This window comes from Rhagoletis pomonella, unplaced genomic scaffold (genome assembly GCF_013731165.1).
Source record: "Rhagoletis pomonella isolate Grant_MI unplaced genomic scaffold, Rhpom_1.0 Rhpom_scaffold_00007, whole genome shotgun sequence".
In the NCBI taxonomy this organism is placed as follows: Eukaryota; Metazoa; Arthropoda; class Insecta; order Diptera; family Tephritidae; genus Rhagoletis; species Rhagoletis pomonella.
The window spans coordinates 23042459-23069040 of NW_023458561.1; the positions used below are offsets into that span (position 1 = coordinate 23042459).

At 34.9% G+C, this 26582-nt stretch overlaps 1 protein-coding gene across 6 annotated transcripts in view; it reads left to right on the top strand.

Moving 5' to 3' along the window:
* The window catches only part of LOC118742464 (probable ascorbate-specific transmembrane electron transporter 2), a 122982-nt gene that overhangs the window by 38835 nt on the left and 57565 nt on the right, over positions 1-26582 (top strand). Inside the window, exons 1-3 of one of the 6 annotated variants that reach the window (XM_036474556.1) lie at positions 22335-22424; positions 24006-24008; positions 25389-25470. In XM_036474556.1, the coding sequence (XP_036330449.1) occupies positions 25421-25470 (50 nt within the window). In that variant the 5' untranslated portion in view covers positions 22335-22424; positions 24006-24008; positions 25389-25420. Of the gene's footprint in view, positions 1-5; positions 146-12347; positions 12410-22273; positions 22425-24005; positions 24009-25284; positions 25471-26582 lie in introns of those variants that run through there. The other 5 variants (XM_036474554.1, XM_036474552.1, XM_036474553.1 and 2 more) reach the window with 5 other exon arrangements.

Genomic DNA, 26582 nt, shown 5'->3' on the forward strand with positions numbered 1-26582 from the left:
TCAAAATTCCTTGCTGTAGTATGGATACGAATTCTGTAAGTCCACTGCCACCACCAGAAGCACCGCTGGCTATGATGGAAGTCGAAAAAACGCCACCGGGGACACCAACAACAAATGATATGCCACCGCCACCGGATGAAGAAAAGTAAGTGGAAATAATCAATTATCTACTTGAAGCTAATAAAAGAAGACAGTGACAGTTGGGGGGAGAATAATTGAACAGTAAGAAAACTAAAATGAATGTGTGTACAAAAGGGGAGAAATAAAAACGAAAATATCAGCAAAAGAAAAAACTTTTTACTAAGGAAATAAAATAAAATTAAAGAACAAATTAAATGCAATGAAATACAAGAAATTTTTAAGCAAAAAAAAAAACACCGACCACAATGCCCTTATAAAAAGCGGTAAGAGCACCGTTAGTTTCTTCATGGTCCATTGATCGGAACTAAACCAAATTAGTTCAGGAACACCCTTGAGGTACCACCTCTCCGATAAGAGAGAAGTATCGAAAAAGGTGGACGTGGTGCGGTATCGTGTAATCGAAATAATTAAAAATTTCCGACGAATTAATAACATACGCCTTTTTTTAAGTCGGAAAAAATTTATGCTTTGGTTTATACTAAAATGTAGCAAGATTTTGCTCTCTCCTTAGTTTTTGTTCAAAGATTGCAATGCAAACGATTACTTTTTTGATAAGACATTATAAAACAACACGGAATTTTCGTAGGAAAACTTTCCACATACATACATATAAACGTACCCGCATGTACATAAGTGAAAATAATTTTTTTTTAAGTGGCAGTTGTCAAATCCATTTAAATTTCTAGCAAGTACATATCTACACATACGACGCGCGTACACATATATATGCGCGCGGTTTCCTTGGCACGTACATAAGAGCAAACTTAGCATTCACTTAAGTACTCATCCATGTACTTAAAGAATTTGACGTTGCTTATTTATTTAAGAATTTAGTCCAGCAACTTGGTAACCATTCATTTCCTGAGCCGAATTAAGGTAGCTTCTCTTTAGTGTGGAATTTCGCACGGATAAGCAAGAGATATGCGGTCAAAGCTACAAATGAACATGCATGCTTTTTGACATTTGCATATTTTTATACAACACAGCTAATGTACTTTAACCACTCAAGCACAAGTGCTCTTAAATTTAATTAAATGCGACTGCCTTGAGACAATATGAACCTGTGAAGTGTCACTGTAACACCACGAGATTAGCGCTGATAGCTGTATAAAGTCAAAGGCATTTTGGAAAACTGTGAACATTGCTCATTTATTAGTTAAATCGTAATCGTAGATACGCGCATACGTATAACCATATCACAAAAACAAATCGTAGTCCGATAATTTGCTTTAAATGGATGCTTCATACATACATCATACCTTGTATGCACATTAGGGCGGTCGTTAAATGTAGGGAGCAAATTTCCTCAGCCTCAACCCCTACGTCGATGCTACTATAGTCGTAGATATCACATATAAATTTTGGCACCGACTGAAGTCGGTTAAGGCGTGTCGCACAGGGGTCAAAGTTCAGATAACTTTGATATCTTCGACTATGGTAGTATCGATTTTGGGTATTAGATAGAAAAAAATATTTTAATATTTTGAGTCTCCATAGAGGAATCTGAACTTGGCCTCCTGTGCGACACTCCTTAACCGTCTACAATCGGGACCAAAATTTATATGTGATATCTATGACAGTGGTGTTACCGATTGACGGGGTGAGGGTGAAAAAAATCGTTCATATGATTTTTTAAGGACCACCCTAATGCACATACATATATATACTACATATGCCCACCCACATTTGTACATCAGTTTATGTAAATAATTACATTAGGATGCTACTTCCTCAAGCTAATCATATAATTGGGTCAATTTTATCTATCACACCAAAATATGTATTTACTTTCATTTCCGTGCCATTGGTGCGCTAGTCGCATTAATAAAGCTTTCATTTTTGAATTAAACCTTGCGACAGTAAATTTAAAAAAAAAAACTATAATCGGTAAACTGTGGACCAAGTATAGTAATAGTTCATTTCCACCAAGCCTTAACTGTACTTTATGCCTATTGAATAAAGGAGAGTGTAGTTGCTCATATTAATTAGAACAAAAGAAAGTAAAACAGCAAAAAGTAAGAAATAAACTTTGCCAATCACTGCTTGTTCGAATTATTGGAACTTAGCTCAGCTCTTAACTTTAGTTAAGTTTTTGGTGGAAATGAGCTATTAAACTTTCTCTGTGACATCAGGATTTTGTTTTAAAAGGACTTGGAAATTTCAAACATATGATTGAGTCCAAAATTTTGCAAAAAAATATTCTGTACAACGTAGAACAACAATATGGGTATCAAACTAAATAGAAAATTCTGCCACAATAAAATAATTCTTCAAATAAAATGGACTCAGGCTAACTGTTTAATAAAATTTATTAGGCAAAAAAAAAACAAAATAAAATGTATAACATTCTTTGCTGGATAACGCTGGTTTTGAAAATGTCCTTTTAAAATTTTTCTTTGAATATCCTTGAAAATTTGCAATATTTATTTTTGAAAAAATTATGTGTTAAGGACTACTATACATACCACTACGTCCTTGTAACTTTATTAGGTAAAGAAAATAGAATAAATAAAGTGCTTTTCTATACATATTCGTCCTTGTGAACCAAAAAACTATTTTTTTTAATTCTTTTCTTTCTTTTGGCTCCTATTGTACATTAGAGACTCAATTTTTCTGTATTTGGCCCATTGTGTTTTGTAGTATGGAGTCTATATCATGGGATTTCACTACGTCCACGGGTGTCTTTTGATTTTGGCGTCAGTGCAGGACAGCTTTCCAAGATGTGCTGTGCAGTTTCGTTATCAGTAAAGCAAAGTCTGCATCGCTCCTGTGAATAAATTGCCAGTTTATGTCAGGTTATAGTTCAGCCTGTAGTCTTTTTGGCTATATGATCCTAAAAAGTATTTAGCACTGCTCTAGATCTGGTAAATTGTCCCAGTAGCGATTTCTCTGAGCTTTTCCTTCAGCCGGGCCTGGGCAGAGGGACTCTGGGCCGACGAAATGGGTTGATGCTCCTTTCTTCGTAATTTTAACAGCAATCTCGTTTTATTCAATACCAATATGTCTCAGAATCCAGGGTACTCAAGCCCGGTTGGCCAGATCAAGAATATTGAGCTTATCAAGGTACTCAAGCAACAGTTTAGATGTTACCTGCTCAGATTTGAGGACTTTAATAGCCGCTTGGCTGCCAATCAAGATTGCAATGGTCTGTTTGCGGTAGTTTCACTCAATATTAAAGCCCACGCATCTTTCTATAGCATATGATTCCGCCTGGAAAATGAACCTGTGCTTTACGAAAGGTTCCGAGTACACTTATCCAAGTACCATCTTCAGTCAATAAGAAATCAGTGTACCAGGTCATCATGTTTTGTTTCATCCGATATGTCTTGGATTTGTTTGTTAAACCTCTTTGTAAATCTGATCTGTGGATGTATGGTATTGCTATTTCAGGGCACTTCTTCGAAAGTATATCAATCTGCTTACGACTAAAAAAATCTGCTGCCCTGATATTGGTACTAGTCATCCTCGGTAGGGCTCTGTTTGCCTGAGTCTATATGTGAATATAAAGGGAGGTTAGATCTAAAAGAACTTCCAAGGATGCGGTTGGACAAGTTTTCATGGCGCCAGTTATGTATTTATATGCATGCCAGCCTTTGTATCTTGGTGAGCGCTTTGATTTCCCAAAGTTGTTCAGTTCTTCGACCCAGATGTTCCCTCCTTTAGCAATACTGGGTCGTACTATGGCTGTATAGATCCATCGCATCTTCAGCTCTTAGCTGCCATGGACTTACACGTCATAAAGGTTCGTACAGCTTTCTTCGAAGTTTCATCTACGTGTGCTTTCCAGAGTAGTTTTTGGCCTAGTATTATCCCTAGAAATTAAACTTCTTTTGGTGTATAATATTGGTGCTATCTGGCCTTATAGTTTTCAGATTACATATTAAGTAAATATTTCCTTGATAACAGTACAATGGTGGTATTTTCTGGATTTACATTCAGCCCCACCATAGCACATACTTTTTTTTTTGTTACATTCAGCCCTAGCTGGATTCTATGACACAGGGTGCTTTGAAATTTTCCCCTGCATATTATTACGATATCTTCAGCGTACCCCTGCCAAGTTAACCCAATATTTATTAGCTATAAAAGCGGTCCGTCGGCAACAATATTCCATAGTATTGGAGATAAAACTGTACCTCGTTGTTCCGTCCACAACGACATTATTCGTACAGGCATGTATTTACACCTTTCCGGTACTGAGCATGCAGTTTATCCAGGCTACGGGGGTATTGTTTACCCCCCTGCTGTTTATTACAGCAGGCGAGGTGTTGTCAATGGAATTGATTAGACAAGGATTCGAGACATGAGGTTCTTAACAGTAGTAAGAGTTTATATTTTTTGAATTGTGTCGTTATTGCAGATGACCATCAGTGGATTCATTTGAACGATATTCTGGTCACACGACTCACTTAACCAATGTACAGACAAATTTTCCACCCTCTGAAATGCACATCTGTGCTCTTCAGTTTCCTTATTAGAACTATTATTGGCTTACATGACGCATCCGACCAATGCTGTAGTTGCGAGATCATGAAAGAAGGTTACGCATGGTTGGCAGAGATCTCACAGGTGGAAATGAGACCATAAATAAAGCCCATGGCATTGAAAGGGATTAGTATTCCATGCGGTATCACAGCGTTACTATTCTTAGCGTATATGGGAGGACGGTTCTACTCTGTAGTCGTTTAACCTAAACTAAGAGTTTTTACTTTACAAACCGTTTTTGCTTTTCAACGCAATTTTTGTATTGGCCAACGCAAAAGTTCTTATCAGGCGCTGCGAAGCAAGGAGGTACTGCCTAGTTTATACATATTGCATATACACGTATAGTATATCTCCTCAGATTGTACACTCGTTAACGGTATCAACATACAAACCCACAAAACATCGAAATAAATGCGTTAATTTTTTTTTCAGTTTTAAGCCAAACGTACTAAAATCTAGCTCGCAATAGTTAGTGGTATATGTATGTATTTTTCAGCTTACGATTCGCGAACTTCCTTTGACATACTTTTAGTTTTTGTTTTGTGCTGCGACATGACCAACTGACCGCATATATATATATATATATATATGTACTTATCAAAAGTTGGCAATTGGGAAAAGATGTGTGTACATACATGCATATGTATGTATTTACTGTACTCATTTATAGGACAAAGCAGAAATGTAATAATGGCTTTAGCCTAAGTATTTATACTCTGGGTTAGGGTGACACAATCAAAATGTCCGGCGCGTACACACCCATTACGCAATATATTCAACAGTTGATTGCGTGCTAAACTATCTTTTCTTTTTATGGTACGATTTTGTGCGCCTTTATCTCTTTTATGACTTTTAACCGCTTTGTGGTGGAGAGTGGCAGTGGAGTTATTTAGGCGATTTTAAAAAGACTTAAACGAATATGGCGTACGTATTTAGGGTATTTATGGTCATACCCAATGTATTGCATCTTAGCGTTGTATCTTTGACAAAGGTCAGGCGAGTTATTAAATACTCTTCTTTTTTTGTCGTCTTATTTGGTACTAAATAAATAAAATTGCGCCAGTTTTTCATACAAAGTGTAGACAGATCCATACGAGCGCGTGGGCAGTCGCAAAGGAAAAATTGCATGAATTAGGTTAAGAATTACTCACATAGCCAGAATATTCTCCAGATTTAGCCCCTGGGCCGGTTACCTAATTTGTGTCGAATGAAGGGGCCATCACTGAAAAAAAATTACCTCCTTACCTTAGTGAAAAGATCCCTCGACTTGCCTACAATGGAACGACCACGTACAAAAGGATTTGTGTGCACTGGGGATGAAGAACTCGGGTAAATCCGCAAAGGGGAGAGGCAGCTAGTTATCGTTTTTGGTCTCGGCCCAAACCGACAAATGGTTGTAGTGCCAAAAAAGAAAAAGAAGGGTACTCTCAACTTCAAGCTGCTATTGAAGACGTGCCCTTAATATGTCTTTCTGACAAAGAAAATTTTTAGCACAGAAACCACTGACTGATCAAACTGACCATATATTAATGAAAAGCAAACGTGATGTGCCGTTTTCTTCAACTCTAAACTTAGTTGTTATTGATGCCGTTATGATGCCGTCTTTTAAGTTAACTCAGTATGCCCGCCTGCTCATACATTTTTACCTACCTACACATTTACCTACCTCCACAATTTTGATGTAAAAGCCCATACTGCAGCTGCAGCAGTTATGAAGACTTGTGGTGGCTTTAAGCAAAGGATCACTTTCAATTCTTCTTGTGGTGTGCTGTTCACAGTTCCTGCACCCTATCGTTTATTTTTCGATTGCTACTTTTGTTCAAGGCTTTCCAACAGACTAAAGCTCGAACAGTTAAGATTTCTCGGATGGCGGTGATGTCTGCACATTGCCGTGGTACAAAAATAAGTAAAGTCGAAGTTTTAATGCTACCACCCCCTAGGAATGTTCTACACCGAAAAAATATACCGCTGTTATTTTATTTTGAAATCAAAAATATATTTAGAGGTCGCCCAAAGCGTTCAAAATTTTACCTTGTATTTTATATAAAAAAAAACAACTTTTCGTAGAAATGGTATAGAATTCTTGAAAATCAATATTTTTCGATCGAAAAACTGTATTTCTCTTCAGGAGACTGGGAATCACAGTTATTTCACCGTTGAATACGGTATACGAAAATGTGAAAATGATTTGAATATTGAAAATACAATTGGTGAACTGCATGGGCGAAATGTGAATGAATTCACACGGAATGAAAATGTATGATAAGGCTGTATAACAGAATAAATTTTGTAAAATGGAAAGATATAAGTAATGCAATGTAATTTTGGGCAGAATATCAAACTTATACGGATGCAGGTGGCAACAAATTGTTTTCCGACCTGGCGGAATTTGCACCTTATTTATTTACTTTCACTACCTTGGCCTTATGCAGACTTGGAACTTTATTCAGTTAGATAAACTTGGTGAAAACAAAGCTACGCCATCCCAGCTGTATTCTGCAGAATGAACGACGACGCACAATTGCTGCAGCTCGCCTGCTCGTAACCGCTGATCTGATAAACAGCATAACGCGGTGACTTATGCTAACCTTGGCATCAGACCATCCGCCCATAGTAATCTCGATTGATAAACCTGCCGACTTCGCTGTCGCGGAACAACGAACCTATATTTACTTTTCTAAGCTGATTGAAACGACTTCACGGATGTTCTCTGCCCTCCCCACACCAACTGACGTTCACGTAGGTGAGCGTAAGTTTCCCAGGGTTGTCATTGCTGTTGCAGCCCACTTCATTCCAGCCGGATGTGTTTACTGATGAATCGACTGTTCTAGTTGACGAGCGTGACAACCATATTCACACATATTTGACAGTCTGCTCATCTTCTCGTCCACACAACCGCAATTGTCAATAAAGCCCGCAACAATAATAACCGCAAAAAGGTCCTCAAGTCGCAATTGGCAGGACGGTTAAAAATTACGCAGCGCCCGTGTGGTGTCCGGGGACTAGTAGGACGCAGTGGATGAAGCTGCAGACAACCCAAAATACGGCACTCCGGAGAGCAACCGAATGTCTTCTGATGTGGACAAAAATTCCCTCCAGGTAGGGTTGCCAGATTTTGAAACGGAGAAAGGAGTACATTTATATTTTCGATAGAAAAAAATCAGTACATGACATCAAAAAAGAGTAAAATTTTTTTTTAAATTTTTTGTGCAATTTATTGTTACAAATTACCATTATTTAGGTACAAACCAACAAAGATATCTTAGAAATCTTTTTCAAAGCAACAATAAATGTGAAAAATAAATAACTCTATGGGTTGGCTTTCCAATAGGGACGGTTGTTAAAGAGACCGACCGTTTTGGAGAGGGCATGAACCGCAATTGACAAAAATGTTACTCCCGACCACCTAGGGCCCCTATGGTTCCCCAGGGACCGCTTAGAAAAATTGCCAAAAGTCACAATTTCCACTTGCGTCCACAGTATTTTTGCGTAGAATTCGGTTTTAAAACTAAAACTAACTAAAAACTACAAAAGAATTCTAGACTCTTCCTGAATGTATGGCCGTTTTTTTAATTTAAGCCTTATACAGCGTGGCGACGAATAACTGTTACCCCAGTTTTTTTGAAAAATTAAAGGGTCCTTTATAGATTTAGCGAAAAAAGTATTTTATTTTTAATTTTCCACAGATTTTACTTTAGTTGTATTAATTAGTTATTAAATTTTAATTCTTATTTACATTTACCAGCAGTTTAAACTTTGAGAGAAAAGTTCATTTGGCACGCAAGTCTTTTTCAGGTGTATTTTTTCTTAGGCTTTGTATAAAAAAAAATACAAAAAAAGAAAAAACTGTATAAGGCTGGTCGAATGAATGGCCGTCCTAGTCACCAATTCCGAGTCTATTCGATTTTTGAGTACGAGGCCTTATGTTGGACAAAAGGAGGAGTATAAGGGACTAAAAATGAAGAAAATTACCTTATGGTTACAGAAGATATGGATTAAATTAACCGACGAAGGCATGCGCGCCAAATGAACTTTTCTCTCAAAGTTTACACTGCTGGCAAATGTAAATAAGGGTTAAAATTTAAAAACTAATTAATACAACTGAAGTAAAATATGTGGAAAATTAACAATAAAATACTTTTTTCGCAAAATCTATAAAGGACCCTTTTATTTCTCAAAAAAATCTGGGTAACAGTTATTCGTCGCCACGCTGTAATTAATGTAATATTTTTCTGATTTTTATACCCGAGCGCTCTGCACCTAAGGCCATGCTTACACCTTTTCACTATCTCACTTAACTTTGCTTACTAAGTAGTGTTTGCCACAATATGAATGGCAAAGTACAGCGCGTAAAATAATAACTATCGCACAGGTTTTTTGAAAAATAAAAGTTTCTTTATAGATTTTGTGTTTTTTTTTTGTTAATTTTGCAAATATTTTACTTTAATTTTATTAATTGGTTTTAAAATTTTAATCCTGATTTGCATTTGCCAGCTTTGGGAGATAAGGAAAAAAAACCTGTATAGGGTTGGTCGAATGAATGCCCTCCTAGTCACCAGTTTCGAGTCTTTTCGATTGCTGAGTATGAGGCCTTATGTTGGACAGAAGACGGAGTATAAAGGACCCAAATGGGGGAAATTAGCCTATGGTTACAGAAGATATATAATAAAGTAACCGACGAAGACTTGCGCTTTTCTCCCAAACCCCCAGGTAAACCCAAATGAAGGTTAAATTTAAAAACAAATTAATAAAATTGAAGTGGTTAATTCATTAAAAAAAAAAAACTGTGCAACAGATATTATTTTACACCCTGTATTTGATAAAATATTAATAGTTGGAAAAAGGAGTAAAAAAGAAGTACAAAGCTAATAAAGGAGTACATTTCCAGATCTTTTTTTTGGGAGTACAAGGGAGTGCATTGCAATAAAAAGGAGTACGTTTACTCCCAAAAGCAGTACGTCTGGCAACCCTACCTCGAGAACGAGGCGCAAACGTTCCCCCATTAGGAAGTAGAACACAATTCTCAGCAACCAATTTTTAGTAGGCAGTCACCGACGTGGGGACCCAAACAGACGCTTGATTGTAGTGGAGCCAAGGCACGTCAAAAGGAATCTATACGAACTGATGGACGAAGTCCAGATGTTCATAAAGCAACCTCTGGACCCGAAAGCATATGGGCAGGTCTTGAACGGCTTTCACAGGGAGTCGGTCTCAAGTTTCATAGACTCCCGACATATGAATGACGTTTTGGGCACACAACCACCCGACGTTAACGAGAAAAAACTTCGTCTGTCTCGGAAAACTCGGACCACATCAGGTTGAACTCATAATTGAGCAGATTTGATGTAGATGTGCCCAATGTGTTGCCGGCATGCGGTGAGACACCCTGCGACTCGAGACATCTCTTCACATGCCCACTAAACCCCACTCAACTAAAGCCTCTATCCCTATGGACGGACCCCCTTTAGAATCTGCACCCTTCACAATGACAACAACAACATCCAAACTTTATTATTTAAAGATTAATTTTAATTTCAAGTAGTGTTTCAAATGAATTGCTTAGAATTTTACCTATTTATTTTTCAGCTTTTGTTTTGTGGAATTTTGCTTTTTTCCCAGCGGATTTTTATAAAAATCTGGATTTTTTACTCGAAAATAGTTGGCAGCACTCCATATCAGCTTCGAATCCAAATATTATTGACGTTGTTTGCCTGGGACAACAACTCGCCATCAACGCAATGGATGGTCAATCCACTGGAGGGTAAGACCACCCCGAAGTTGTGATCCGATGCGCTGATCCCCGCCAGATTTTGTCGGTTCTGGGTATCTAACCACCTTCTTCTTTTCCTCAACGTTCCCATCCAAATGGACACCTCCCCCCTGTGTGTTTCTCTTATGTCTGTCACCCCGCACTCGACTAACCACGCACGCAACCATTAAAATATCATACATACTTAGATTGAAAAGTTATGGACCTAGAGACTTTTTATGAAAACACATATATTGGTGAAGGAAGAAAGATAAATTAAAGTTGCATCGTTTTGAAAAGTATTGGGGAATTTGTTTTATTTTTTCTAGTTCATATTCAATGAACAGCAAATTTGCTGAGTCCAAAGGAGGCATAGAAAATCCAGTAAGACCAAAAAAATAGGAAATTTTTAAAAACTTTTTGATTGGTATCGATTTTTGCTTTGTTTTAAACACCAAAAATGTTGTATTCAAAATTTTGCGAAATACTTGAAGAAAATGACTGTAAGAAGTCTTTTTCAAACTAGCAACTTTTCACTCTAAGCGATAATGTACATATGTTATTAGGAACAGGCATCCATTTGGCGGTGTTTGCTTTTCTCAATTATCCAAGAAACTGTGCTATATCAAGAATTCGGTCAGGACATCGCTTAGATTTTGTGGTGTTTGGTTTTGAGTCGCGCATGGGGGAATAATTGGGCTTTATTTCAGCAAGAAAGGAAAAGAAATTACATTCCCGACTGGAATGACTTAATCTACATATTAGGCTTTGAACTATTGTAAATTTTTGAAACTTGAGAAATAATGAGTCTTTAGAGAAGGCATGCCCAGTGCTGCAACAGTTTTGCAGTTGCTTATGGAGTTCTGTTTGGGATATTTGTGAATTTTGAATAAACTCTTTTGTAACTATTGAACGACCAATAAAAGAGAAAATTTTGTAGAAATAGGTACCAATTTGTTTACTAAAAACACCTCTAGTACTGATCATAAATCATTCTGCAAATTTCAGATGCTGACTGTGCTGAATGTACTTTTCTTTCACTGGTACATATACAAATACATATAGATGTTATGCGCATCAAATGCTTTTCCTCAGTGAAGACACAAACCATTCTACAGACTACCAAAGCTTTTCAATAATTAACAGCGATATTACAGCTGAGTAAGTGCCTACCCCTTAACAGTAATTTAACAGCGATCTTCAGTTGTTATCAGAAGTGATCATGGACCTCTAGCCACTGCTATTTAAATTCTTTTATAACTGAAACTGAAATATATGCAAGTATGTAATTAGTGCTGTTAAACTCTCCTCGAATGCGTTGTATGAGTTGCACTTTTATCAATTATCTGTTCAATGATAGCTCCGACAGCTGACCAGCCAGTAAGTGATTGCTGTTTGCGTGAAGCTGTTGGGGAAAAGGAAAATAGTCGAAAAAAGAAGAAAAGAAAAGGAAAATTAATACCAAAAATTACAATTAGTCTTGTGGCTTAATTGAGAGCGTTTGATATGAGGCTACTTATGTAGTGAATATAATTTAGAGAAATAATCTGATCAATGAAAGTGACATCGTTAAAAAAAGCAGCTGCGTTTTAGAGATTGTGTAACTGGAATAGTTGTATAATAAAAAAGTAGTAGTACACATATGTACATATATACATTTAAACTGCTTAAAAAAACTAAACCGTACCACACCGAATTTTGGAGTGCCTTGCAGCCCTCTTTTATTGTTATAAAGTTTTTAGTGGAGGCTTAACATCGTAGCTTGTATGATGGCTCGAAAAATTTGGTTTTTGTTGATCTAATAAATATATTGCAACCGTTATATTCAGAACTTACATTGTTACGAGGACGTGAATGCTTATGACACCTTGTGATTATCATTTCATATGATTATTTGCGGATACGAGCTGGGTTTTCAAAGTTTCTAACGAATTCTAAATACATAGCTAAAATCAATTTGAAAGCTGTACTGTAGATTAAAAATAAAATGTTTACTTGCGGTTTAAAAAACGTACGTCGCTGGCAGAGAAGAACGTAAGTAGTGCAGTAAATATATATGTATCTGCATATGTGTGTACATGAATAGATATAAACAATTGTGTAAGCATGCAAATGCAAAAGTTTAATAGCGTAAACATAGAAAAATAAACACTTAAATACAAAATACAATCAAAGTATCAATTAACGTTGAAATTTTCCAAAACCAAATGGGGAGTCTGCATTTTCTTTTTTTAAGAATACACAGCCACTGATTTGATTTGATTACCTGATGGCGCCTATACAATATCAAAATATATATGTTTGTAAATATCTACTACGTTTTATCCGGTTTTGTCTTCATTTCAGAATTAGGAACCGATTTTTTTTCAAATTGCAATTTTTCTAATAACTCGAAAACCGTTTTTGAAATCGAATACCCTAATGCTCACTCTGTTGGACAAGCAGCGCCGAGTCACAATTTCGCGATTTGGACGTAAAACTAGGGGCCAAATGTAGTAAAACTGCGTTTTCGGTTTTTTGTTTGACGGCGTCGGGAAATTTTTCCAAATGACTTTGAAAATTTAAAGACATGACTAATTGAAATTTATTAAAAAAATTCGGTGCAATGTAGGATAGCAATATAGATAAAAGAAGAGGAAAATGTTGAAGAATTTAAAAGGATTAACTTTTTTTGTACGCAAGGACGAATTGGTATTAAAATGTCCCTTTAAAATTATATCCTTGAATATCCTTTAAAATTTCCAATTTTTAGCTTTGAGAAAATCATATGTTTCGGACCAATTCATACACTACCACATCCTCGAAAATCGTCCTTCTAATATTACTGACAATTGTCACATTCTGCAGAACTTTTGAACTTGTTCTGAGCTGACTCTGGCTTATATTTTAAATCAGAGTTTATAAGTATGCAGTTCTATAGCGCATTAAATTTGAGTATAATTGATCGGGTTAATTTTTTATATCTCTTTTTACGCACGCTCTTAAAGGTATTCTCCTTTTTAATACACGAAAATTTTATAGGCCTCAAAACTGAATACCCGAAATATTTATAAATAAAAAACTCTGATTAAAAGGTTTGAAATTTGAAGACAGTTTTTAGAGTGCTACCAAGTTTGCAACAAATTTAAATGGTTTGTGAAAGAAGAGCCATGCTTAAACGAGAACTTAACGAAAAATATTTAAAATTAAAAATATTGGAAATTAAAAAATCACTGCATAACTTCACATTTCGAGTGCTCAGTGTTAAATAGGCATATTTACGTATGTACAGTATCGGTCATATCAATAGCATCCCTATTTCAAAGTGAGCTTCTTTACCACTTTTTTAATTTTTTTTTTTTATCCGATTAAAAGGTCGAAAATTTTGATGAAAAATCGTTGATTTTTTTCTGTGTTTTGTATAAAGCTTAAAAACAGGGTTTATATGATTTTGTCTTAAGCATTATAAATTTTTTTTTTTTATAAAATAATAACAAACAAATAGTAGCTATCAATATATTGTGAGTACTTAAAAAATAAATTGTGTATGGAGACTTTTGTTGTTAAGTGTAGCTTAACTAAATTATATGGTTATATTTTGTATTAAATTTTATATGTACGTATGTACTATACCTAGTGTGGCCAACTGTACGTAAATGAACGTACAGAAAGTAAATTTGTAGCCATGTACCGTGTACCGAAGCTAACCACAAAATCACGAAAATGTACGTAAATTGAATCGAAGAAATATTGTTGTACGTAAGTTTTATCGATAGGAGCGCCCAACATACATACGAACATGCAAATTTTGACTAATAAAAACTAAAAATATTATAATGAATCAGTTGATGGAATGTGTAAACACCTCATTAAAAAATCGTCAAAATGACGATAAAATCCCCAACACTGGCAACGCTGTCTGCTGAATACCTTATTTGTGTTTTTCTTGTGTCCGTTAAGGGTGGGTAACTCAGCAAATTTATACGAGTTGACTCAATGACTCCAACTCACTTTATGGAGTCAGTTCATTCAACTAACTCATTTGAGTCTTTGTATATTAAACTCATTCGTATCGTAGACTCGTTTTGAGGCATAAGTGCCGTATAGCGGCCGTTGAGATAAAACAAAAATTAAAAGTGGGCGTATTGAACGCGTATTTTCTTTGATCAATCAGATTTGGAGCGATGAGAAATCACAACTGAATATCGAGACACTGCGAAATCTTTTGTTGGTTCGGTAACACATTAAAATGACTTGTACGGAATTTTTCGAATTCGTAAAGAAGCAGCCTCAAATGCTGAAAGAAATTGCATCAGACGGAAAATACGCGTTCAGAAAAACTACTCAAGATCAATGAATTGATTACATAGGCCGACACTTTTCTAATTTAGCAGCAATTGCATTATTTCAGCTTTGGATGTATGTATGTATGTACTTAAATATTTTTCAATTCGCAAATAAATATGCTGAAGTTTGTACGTCAAAAATGTGTTTGGATAACGACTAATAAACAGCAATAAAATCGTTTCCAAAATTTTTCTTAAAAATTTTGTGTTGCTACAATCTTTTGTGTACGTAAATGAGTTTTTGGAAAAGTGGTCACACTAACTATACCTATATGTATAAAAATGGCATTAATGTTACCAATAACGACTTCTTAGGAAATATTTGAGCCGTTGCCCCATAAACTGGGGAATTGTATATTAAATAAACGAAAATAGTTTTATATTAGTTTTAGGGTCCAAGAAAATCGAAAAAATTAGTATGGTATATTTGTGCATCTTTTGTCAGCTTGCATGTGACCAGGATGAGTATCGTTGATGACAGCGCAACTAGCACCATATGAGTTTCAACTCTCCAGCCCTACATCCCATTTGCAAAAAGAATAGGAATGAAACCGGAGCAGGAAATAATGTTACTCATACGCCATAACGTACACGGCCGTACAGGTAAATACTCGTACATTGCGTATGAGTGACATTTTCCAGGTTAAAGTTTGTTTTTTTCTTCATTCGCTATGCAAACTTAAAATCAAAATATCTTAGGAAAATTACCAGATTAAGTAAAATGGTGTACAGACCCGCAATATACGACTAGTAATTGAGTTTAAGTGTCTCGTCTTTTTGTTGTGTCCCTACAGTGCAATTTTTAGAAATACTCATAATTCTGAACCTTAAAAGCGATTTAAAGCGCAGAGAGAAAAACTAAAAACACAATTTTACTCAATTTGACCCCTACTTGCGTAATTGATTGCTTCAATTTCAATATCCATTTTTCAAATAAGTATTCAAAAAATCGATGCCCATTTCTTTGCCAAGAATATTTACTCTTAGTCATAATACCACTTCCCGCTGACAACGAAACCACATTCATTTTCCGCCCATCAATTCATTTACGCCAAAAATTTGCTGTCATTTTATTATGCTGTAATTTGCCTGCCATGGCGTATGAGTGACATACCGCAAATTCTTCGGCGGTATTAACTCTCTCGTACATACATATGTATGCATGCATGCTTGTACATACATACCTAGCACATAAACATGTAGATATCTACATCTATTCATTTAAGTTCATCTCTGTTACTCGCTCACGCATTTATAGCCAATTTATTATTTTTAATTAAATCAAATATGTATTGCGATAGGTGCGCGTAAAATTGTCGCTCTTGTTAATATCAAAGGAATACAAAAGTTGTATATGTGTGTATATATACTTTATATGTATATATTTAAGTACATAAACTAAATAAGCTGGCGCTAAATATTGTCTTATATTGAGCACAAAATTTGTTGGGGGAAAATAATCGTTAAATCGAATATGTTCGCCTCGCCGCGTGCCAACCCAGTGGAACTAATTTTAATACACACCTTGTTTGGAACTCAACGCGGCACCGTGCTTTTACTCAAAATTGCTAAACTTGGCACCCTTTAGTAGTTATTTAACTTTTACTACAATACATACAATGTAGTATATTGTTGAAGTTTTAGCTTTCCTTCATATGTATGTATGTATGTATGCTTGGTCACCCACCTGGGGAAGCAACACCTCGAATTTACTGTCCTGCCTAACCTTGATTCGTGGCACGCAAACACAGCGCCTAATCAACGCAGCTGTAATGATTATGACGGCTATTCGCTAGCGTCCCGCTAACATGTCTAGAGCAGATTCAACAGTTGTTTGCGTGTTGTGGGCAACTAAGTTCTTTAGCGCTTGTGTCGTCGTCGGATGGACTCCTTCACTTGTGCTTCTTCTGTTGGTGTTTATGCCCTGATTTCATTGAAGTTTTTTTTTTTATATTTTCTTTTGGTTTTGAGGGCACACAGCTGGGTGCTGCTTGCTTTAAGTAATAACAGCGAAGAGGTCAGCTACCACTTAATGTTGAGTAGCTTAGTTTCTTTGATTTAAGTTAGTTGTTCACCAGAATAATTTATGCTTTGTTGGTACTGGAAGTGTAATCACATAGTGCTTATCAATCATAATAAGGTGAAAGCGGCATAAAGAATATAGAGTAAAATGTGGTTGTTTATAGAATGAGTTTACAATACAAATGTATGTATTCGTATTTAATACCTGCTGTTAAGCAGGTGTTGCATACATACATACATATGTATCTGTACATCGGAAAAAATGGCGTAGATGAACAAAAGCTTTACATAAGCTTGAAACCGATTTTATCGACAAAAGTAATATTTGTTCATCTGGAGCAGAAGTGGACATAACGCCAACCATTCGCATAGGAAATAATCCGTGTTATCGAATTCGCCCTATATAAACGTCCAGAAAGCAATCTACCTCTACCTCTTATTCTACGTGCATTTCTTTACCTTGTGAGACTCTGAAGATCATGAATGGTAAATTTGGCTGGAATATGGCCATATTCGTATCAGTCCAAAGAGTTTCCTGTAAGAAAAATATCCCTGATATATCTGTCTACGATTATTTCCATGGGTTTTGGTACAAAGGTAACAACACGATGGGTCGGTATGTGTGTGGTTGGTGTACTGGTTCCCGGACTGCATAGCAACGACTTCTATGCACTTGCGGCAGTCGGGAAAATTTTGGAGTTAGCTAGCCGCTGTGTTAGGGTCCATAGAGCTCATCACTACAGAGCAACCAGAAGAAAGTGTTTACTTCTAAATGATCATTAAATTCGGCCGTATTCTAAATGAGTTGGTATTTAAATGTCCGTCTTTAAGCGCTCGACGCTTACAGTGCGCCTGGATTGCGATTAACAACGGCTCACTGCTTAATTGACTTGGATGCAATTTGACTAGAAGCACTTGATAGATACTTCTTTGATAAACTAATTGATTTAGAGTCTTTAAAGTAAGGAAATATATATTTGAAATAGTGACTAAAATACATTTTGTGGCCAATATATTAAAACAAAAAACTTCGGTTAATTTTTCGCGTTTCCGCTTTGAATATAAAAATTTCCATTAACTTTCAAAACGAAGACTAAACAAGTGCATATTAAGCTTCATCAACTTTGTTAACTAATTATTTAGTTACATTTTCGTAATTTACTTACATAAAAAACTAACAGTAGAGCGATTTTAATTAAGGTTCAAACCTAATCATAGCGTTGAAAATTATATTGCATTGGACTTATTGCGTAGTCTTTTACATAAAATGTGACTAATTACAATGTGAGTACTTAAGTTTGTTCGCGGATTAGGTTGTAGTTACGACTTTCTATCTTAAAAATTAAAAGTTAATAAAAAGCGCTAAAAAATCTTCAACCAACAAATAAATACTAAAGATTGCAAAAGTCACAATATAACTTACATAAATGTTAGAGCGGATGAAAAATAAAACAGAGTTTACATAAAACCATTTTTAAATAATAAAATTCGTTGCTACTGCAAAAGTAAGTACTTATGTATAATAATGAAATATTTCTTTTTTTAATAGGCTTATCCATAGCAAGGTGGTATTCTCTCAGCCCTGATCTAGATATCGGTCGTGAATGCCCTTCTAGAGCAATGGGAAAAATATGTTGTCTTGTTTACCAGGATGATCGCTCTTGCTTCGATCGAAGGTATCTACTTGCCGCTCTCCCACAGCGTCAGGTACTTTGGCCTGATCCTGGATAGGAAGCTGTCGTGGAAGCAAAACATTGAAGAAAGTCAAGAAAGACGTCGGTTGCCCTGCATTGCTGCAGGGAAGCTATGATAAGAGATAAGGTATCTCGCCCAAAGAAATAGAGATTAGGAATATTAACTCATTCCTCCTGTATCGGCTGTCAAGAGGACAATGAGGTGAAATCATCTGAGCACATTCTATTAGGCTGCCCAGTCTTCGCGAGACTAAGGTGGGAACATTTGGAAGTGCACTTCCTGACAAACTCTGAGGAGCTCTCGGACATTGAAATTAACCGCATTCGTAATTTCGTAAGCGGCAATTTCTCAATTGTCCAAGTGCGCCCCTTGTCTCAGATACCCCAACCTATCCTACTCCATAGCTATGGCTAGCTAAGAATAATTATATAGAAACACTTTTCTCATTACTAATGCCTTTGAAATTCTGGAAAATGGGACCTCTATAAATCAAATTATAACAAATGACTTTCAGTTGATATCTTCAAAAATGCTCCGCTAACTAAATTATCAGTTTTCCCATTGTTTCAAGATGGCGGCAACTCCATACCTCCATGAGACTAGCAAATCAAGTTTGACATTTCTTGCGATTGGTCTTAATGTATTCAAAAAAAATTGCTTACAATGCACATTAGGTCAAATGATTACTTTTTCTGTGCGAAATTAATAGCAGCTAAAATATTGCATTATTTTAATGTAAAAAGATGGAAAACGTTAAAACAAGTGTAAAGGCAGTAAATAAAATGTTAAGCAGACTTGGCTTTCGTAAAACAGAACTTATTGCTTTTTTGTATGTTCAAATGATGAGTATATGTTTTAGGTATTACTCAAAAACATTGTCCAATTAGCTTGGTTTTGACACAAGTTATTTTCTTATCATACACAACCCGCTCCTCTTTAAAATGAGCTATATAATAAAATAAGTATGGTCACATGTACATAAATGGTTTCTTTCGATTAGTTATGGCATTATCGAAATTCCTAAATTAAAAAAAGAAAAATATTTACTACATGTCTCGCAGATATGTCTTGAGGAGAGATTCCTAAAGCAGTTTGTCTTCATAAATCACTTCATTTTCACTTGAGGTTTCGGTATTTCCAAATTCTCCACCGATATTATCTATTTATATTCAGAATACAAATGCTGCTTTGTGACACATTTACCGAAAATCGCTGGTAACTTCCTGAAAAGAATACGAATGTTTATATAACTAATTTGTTAAAAGAATGTTCAAAGCTCTATTCACTTTGAGTAAAAAAAATTGGAAATTTCAGTCCGTGAGTTCTCTCAAGGATTTGCCTTTTTGCGAAGGCGCTAGTGTATTTGTAACATAGCCTCGGCTACGCTACAGGAGATGAAATGTAATGCAAATTGAGGCTGCTATTTTTTTTGGTATCACATACTTACATTTTCACTATTTATCACCATTAAAATGGATTATTTATCACCAAAAAATGTTGGAGATATTTTTGGAGATAGCTAAAAATTCGGAAAAAGGTTGGCTATCCTATTTTAGCACTTTAGCGATAGCGAAAGTTAGAATCCGGCTGATGGTCGACACAGTTGGCTTTTTGATTTCGAAAAGAACCTCATCAGCAAGAAAGCAATGTTTTCAGATATAAATATTTTAGCATCCTTTCCAAATTGTTTCCCATAATTTTCATATTTATTTGATAAATAATTGCAAAAAATACGCGTTTTTTTCTTCTAAGAGTTTCATGGAACTTTCGCAAATATCAGCAGCACCAAATTTTTTTTCAACATGGTTGACAACCGAAAAAGGCTTTTCTTTTTTCGAACATCCAATCAGCCAAACTTCAAACAACTTGCCTTTTGTGATAGCATGATAGCCCACAAAAAACCTTTTTTCATGAAAACGGCTAAAAACGGCAAATTAAGTAAAATAAATTGAACTCATTACATCTTAATTTATCCATTTTCGATTCCATTTTGTTTGCCGAAAGTTAACAAAATTGTAAAAGCTTACATAAAATCATAAATTGAAATAAATCAGAAAAATTTTTGAGGTTATGCAAATAAGTCAGTTTTTTTGCAAGCAAATGATAAAAAGTCACTTTTTTAAATTGGGACATAGGTTCTCACTTAGATATAGTTTTTTTCCCCATTTAAAATTTTCCTTTAGTTATTCGAACTTTAAAAAAACAATGCACTTGAAATTTACAAAATAAACCGGTTGCGCAAACAACGTATCAATAACGTTTTGAAAGTGTAACTTTGGTTTATTGCTGTATAACGGTGTTTTTTATTTTACAAAAACTAAGTGAAGTTTCTGTTATTTTGGAGTATTCTCTACAGAATGGCAACAAAAAATAATGTAAAACTGCCTTTACGAAATTGGATTTTCGCACAGCCAAATGTATCATTTGACCTAATGTGCAATGCAATAATAAATATCCAGTTAGGGCTAGAATCTGCAGAAAGAGGGCTAGGAAGGGCTAATCAAAAAATTTTAGAGCTAAGAAAAAGGCTAGTTTCATTATTCACCGATTTAACATTTTTTTATTTTAGAACGAATTTCCAAAGCTTTATTTGTTCAGGTACATACGCACATACAGTTTTCATTCTGAACAAACATCCTGAACTTAAAATTCGTAAAAAAAATTACACTAGTTTTACGAAGAAAGGACTTCGCTAAAAATAGTTCGTTTGTACTTATTTAGGGGCGCTAAACGTGAAAATAAGAGTCATTTACTTTCCAAAACAAGCGTTTTCGAGACATACAAAAACTCCAGAAAAGAGAATGCAACTAATTTTCTCTGGATGCCTTTCGAAAGATATATATAGCTTCACTGCGTTGGTATATTTTTTTGTCAATTGGAATAGTACTTTTTGAGTTTCAGTATTTTCTTCATTCCTTTCAGTTGATGAACTTTGTAAAAAAATTAAAAAAGTTAGGACGAAGGACAATTTTATAACGAAAATGTGAAGCATAAGATAAACTTTGTAAAAAAATTAAAAAGTTAGGACGAAGGACAATTTTATAACGAAAATGTGAAGCATATGAGCGCCCAAATCGTACAGAAAATGTTAAACTTTTGACAAATTTAATAAAAGCAGTCGATTTCAATTTTGGTACAATCACACTTTCAGTTGAAAATGTGTTTTTCCACACAAACAGCAGAAATGTTTAAAATTATGTTACGAATTTTTGGAGCCTCAGAGGAGAACTGCTTCAAATTTAAAAGGGCTAAAAAAAGCTTGGGGCTGTAAGCAAATTTCTGGGGCAATTTAAAATAAAAAGAGCTAAACCCAAAAGCATTTAAATGGCAACACTGCTAATGACCTCAAATGCTGTGAAAAACAATAGATACATTATTGTTTGCTTTTCATGCAGTTTGAGAAGAACCAAACTCTGCAAAGAGGAGGTGTTCTCACCTAATGCTCAAAACGTGGCAGTGGGATAAAAAATAGGGTATCCTGAAGTAAGTACTCATTGTCAGCGAAAGACCTTTTATCCGACAGCTTTGATGAAGTTTGGACTAACCATGCACTGTTAACATCGCTTATTTATGATTTTTCACACAAGCTCTACTGTTAACTTTGCAGCGATTCAACAGCATACAGCGATTGAGAGAAAATTATTAGCAGTACTGATGAAAAGCGCGTTATCACGCTCACGCTCACGATGTGCCTGCAACTCGTAAAATTGATAAGTTGTTGAACAACAACTACAAAAATAATGAGCAGTTTTAAGTGCACAACCGCACAGCGCCATTGTAGCCGGCATCAACATCAACAACAAAAGCTTAATATGAAAACAATTGGCAACGAATATGTAGTCAACGAGACTTCTCAATTGTGGAAACGATTGTCAATATTAGTCAACGTTTGATATTCGCGCTGGTCGGGTGGAAGTGATCGTAGTAGTAGTGATCGACAGCTTAGTGAGGTTTTTGATTTTTTGAATTGTGGGCGGTTAAGGGAGGATTCGGAGGCTGTAGTCAAAGTGTAAATAAAATGCTACAAATTGGAAAATTAGTGTACTGCTAGTAAATAATAAAAAAGTGTAAGAAACAGAAAAAAGCAAAACAAAAGCAATAGCAAGCAATACAAATACTTAGATGATGCACTTGTGTACATACATATTTATTTGGAAAATTATTTATTTAAGATAGTTTTGTGAAACGATTTAAAAAAAGAGTTGGTATATAGTGCGTATGTATGTATACTTAGAATAAATATTTATGTCTAGCTAAAAACAAAAAAAAAATAATTTTTTGTGAAAACAAACAAAAAAAAACAACCTGCGGATTAGCACAATGATATACATACATACAGACCTACACGACAGATGAAAGTGTACACCTTGTTCTAAGATAATATTCACAATAATTTTCATGAAGAATTTGTTGCATTCATTATTTTTAAAAATATAGTTCATTCTATAATATTAACCATATAATTAAAAGTTTTACACTTTATATAAAGTTCACAAAAATTCAAAAAATTTTCATTAAAATTTTCAACTTCTTATTCAGAATTTCTACAAAAAAAAATACTCGAGAATGCAGTTTTGTGGCCAAGTTCAACCGGCTAAAAACGGCGTTGATTTTTGGGATCTTTTTTTGGAGACTGAGTCCAAACTCATTTGTTATATAACTAGTGGAATTTACAAAAAACTGGCATTGACTTTTTGAAATTTTATTGCTGACGGTCTGCCGGATTTTATTTCATAACAAATTCATGCTTACATGGAAAAAAGTGCGAAAATCCGTCACCGAAAAAAAATCTACAAAACCGCATACTCGAAAATTTTCTAGAAATTCTTAATTAAAAGTAGAAAATTGTATGATTTTTTTTAATTTTTGGGAATTTTATGTAAAGTGTGAAACTTTGATTCATATGGCTTACATTATAGAATGAACTACATTTTCATAAATAATTAATGCAAAAATATTTTTCATGAAAATAATTGTGAATATTGTATTAGAACAAAGTGTACACTTTCATTTGTCGCCTAGGGTGTATAAAACAATCGAAGGTGTGCGTAAAATAGGTCGGTGATGCTATTTATTTCTGTGAGGCTAAGCACAGGCCGTCAAAACAAAACATTAGCGCACAAAAACAAAACGAATAATCAATCGGAAATCCCACTTTAAATATAAAGAATTGCTGCAAACTTTGCGTTTCGGTACATTTATTTGTAGTGTGCAAATTTCTGTCGGTTTATTTTCATTTCATCTTACGAATATGCGCGGATGTTAAAGTATATATTTTATAATAATAATAAATTATATTTTTTATAAACGCTCTAATATAAAGGTCACGGAATCTAAAAAAAGGCGTACATATGTACATATATATATATGTATATGTGTGTATATGTACAGTGTGCACATAATAAATACGCATGTTTGTATGTTTAATAAAGCAATCGCAAACTTATCTCCCAGCAAGATCTTAGCTCAGCAGTTGACAGTAGCAACTGCCCCTTTGTATTTCTCTATTTGCGTTCACTTTCGGCGCCTGCAGATCCTATTTTCAATTTATTTTACTTGGTATTGAATTTTTCATTCAGTAATCAAAGAAAGTTTCGAATTCCGGTGCAAGTAAATATTTATTAATGCTACTGTATTTGTATGCACATTAGACCATACCACATTTTAAGAATAAAGTAGTTGGCCGTACACACCTAAGCCTAAAGAATTTTTGCAAGGCAATTTTGAAAAAAAAAAATTGTATGGACGAACCTTTTAAATATTTTTTTTGCGATACCTATGTAATAATAACAATATTAGATTGGCGCTTACACAATCTGTTGGTGTTTGGCCGACCTTCTCCTCCCATTACGACGTTCACCTTGATGTTGTCACAGCGAGGGACCTTGTGCTTTTTTCAAACAGGTGGAAACGCTACTAAAAATATTTTCGGCAGTACAATTTCCTAAACCTCTTCAGTTTGATACCTATATTGCAGTATTAAATTTGTCTTATCAATTAAATTAAACTAAATTTTCAAACAGGTGGCAACCTGCAATAAAATTAGTTTCGACTGTAAGGCTTCTTAAATCTCTTTCTGCGGACAACCATATTGCAATATTTACTTTATTTTAAGAATTTGCTTAAACTGTAATTTTCAAACAGGTGGCAACTCTCTAATTTTTTATTTTTTTAAGTTGAACCTCTAGCAATACATCGGTGAAAGCCGCATTCAATTCCATGTTGTTCTAATAAATTTTTTTTTTTTAAATCTTTAATGTACAGACACCGGTCTGTTGCAATTTTATTATATGTACATATATGTATAGATGAAAAGCTGTTTTTCATGGCTGAATAAATATACTCGCAGGTTTGCCATTGCCTGCCAAGGGCCGACCGCTATTAAAAAAATGTTTAGTTTTTTTTAGTTTTTTGATGTTTGTCCTGCGGTATGGTAGCGCGTACAGCGGCCAGCACTTGTGTACATTTCGCAAATACATTTTTTTGAATAGTTATAGATACTGGAGTAATGAAAAAACAGCCTTGGGAATTTTTTTTCCATTCTTTTTCCGAAAAATTGTTTAGACTCGGGAAATTTTTTTTTTGGCATGGTCTAATGTACATATATATGTATCTATGTATGTTTGACATTACTTTTGCAGTGTCAAGTGCAAAGCTAATGAAATTGTTACACATTATTGCTGGAGAAATCCATTAACAAACACAATTACATACATATACATATGTACATATACATACATGTATGTACATATACATAAGTATAAACATTAACAATCTATACAAATTCTCGTTGGACTATTTGTTTGTCTGAAACTGCACCCATATCTTTTGTTTTAAGAAAATTGCATTGAAAGTGAAAAATTTTGTGCTGCAATAAAGTACAAAAAAACCAGTTACATACATATTGTGTATTGAAATTTGACTTTTTATTTATATTGCTATTCAACTAAATAATACTACGCCTTGTTTAGAAGTTATTCAACCAACGATCCTGGATCTTTATATGCGCGAGCGAAATTTACACAAAATGCCACGGGGTGGTACAACAACAGCGTGAGTGTTTTTTAAATTTTATGGTTTTAAACAAATATTTTTTGTGTGATTATTTGTCTACTTAGTACCCACATAAGTAAGTGAAAGAGGTTTAAAAAGAAAATTTAGAGAGTTTATTTGCCTTAATCTCAACATTTTCGTAGACGCTGTAGGTATTTTTTTATAAAGGCAGCCGAAACTTAAAAACTTAAGCTAAATATATCCATCGGCATTTTGGTTTCATTATGGTTACTTCTTTCCTCCCTTATTATACTCCTTCTAACTTAATTAACATTTTCTGCAAATTTTTCTATTATTGGCCTACATCCGGACTTTAAACGTTTTGTAAAATTTTGGGAAACTACTTTCCTTAATTCTATTCCTTCCTTGGCATTTTTAAGTGTACTAAGAACATCGAAAAGGGTCGATTTTATTTCAGTTGATAAAAAGAGAAATACCGTTATTCGCGCGACCATTTTTATATATATGTATACATAGAACAAAGTCATATAACTTCTCCGGAATTTTAGGCCATGGGTCATCGTATGTCTCTCCGTGCTTTTGAATCTAAAAAAAGTCATAACCCTAATGCAAACGTATTCATACATATCGGGTACATACAAATTTTATAATTTGTATTCACAACTCTACTGCGCCTGTGGGTGTGCGTGTGTGATAGCAAATATGTACTCGTAATTGTTATATTGTCGCTTTCTTTAATCGAGGGACGATCGTCTGCTGCTGCAGACCACAGTTAACCCGCAGGATTTCTATTTTCGTGTGGTGACCAGACATGCATGCGTGTTTCGATGATTCGCCAACAAACAGTCGGGGGGTGATGGCAATTTGTACATACAACATATTCTAGGCAAGCGATTTATTTATTGTGCCCTTAGAGTATGCACATACATATCGTCGTTTAAAGTACTAAACCGCGTAACAACAAAATGCAAAACCGCGTATGAGAGGTTGCATAAATTACTTTTTAGAGAGTAGAAACACTCATACTTCAAAATGGTTTTATTTTTTATGAAGCAATCACAATTCTGGCAAGTATATTTCGGGGCGAATGGATAAGGATTGAGCTAAGAGCTTGTGTGAACAAATCCAATTTTAGGCAAAAAATGTCAGTT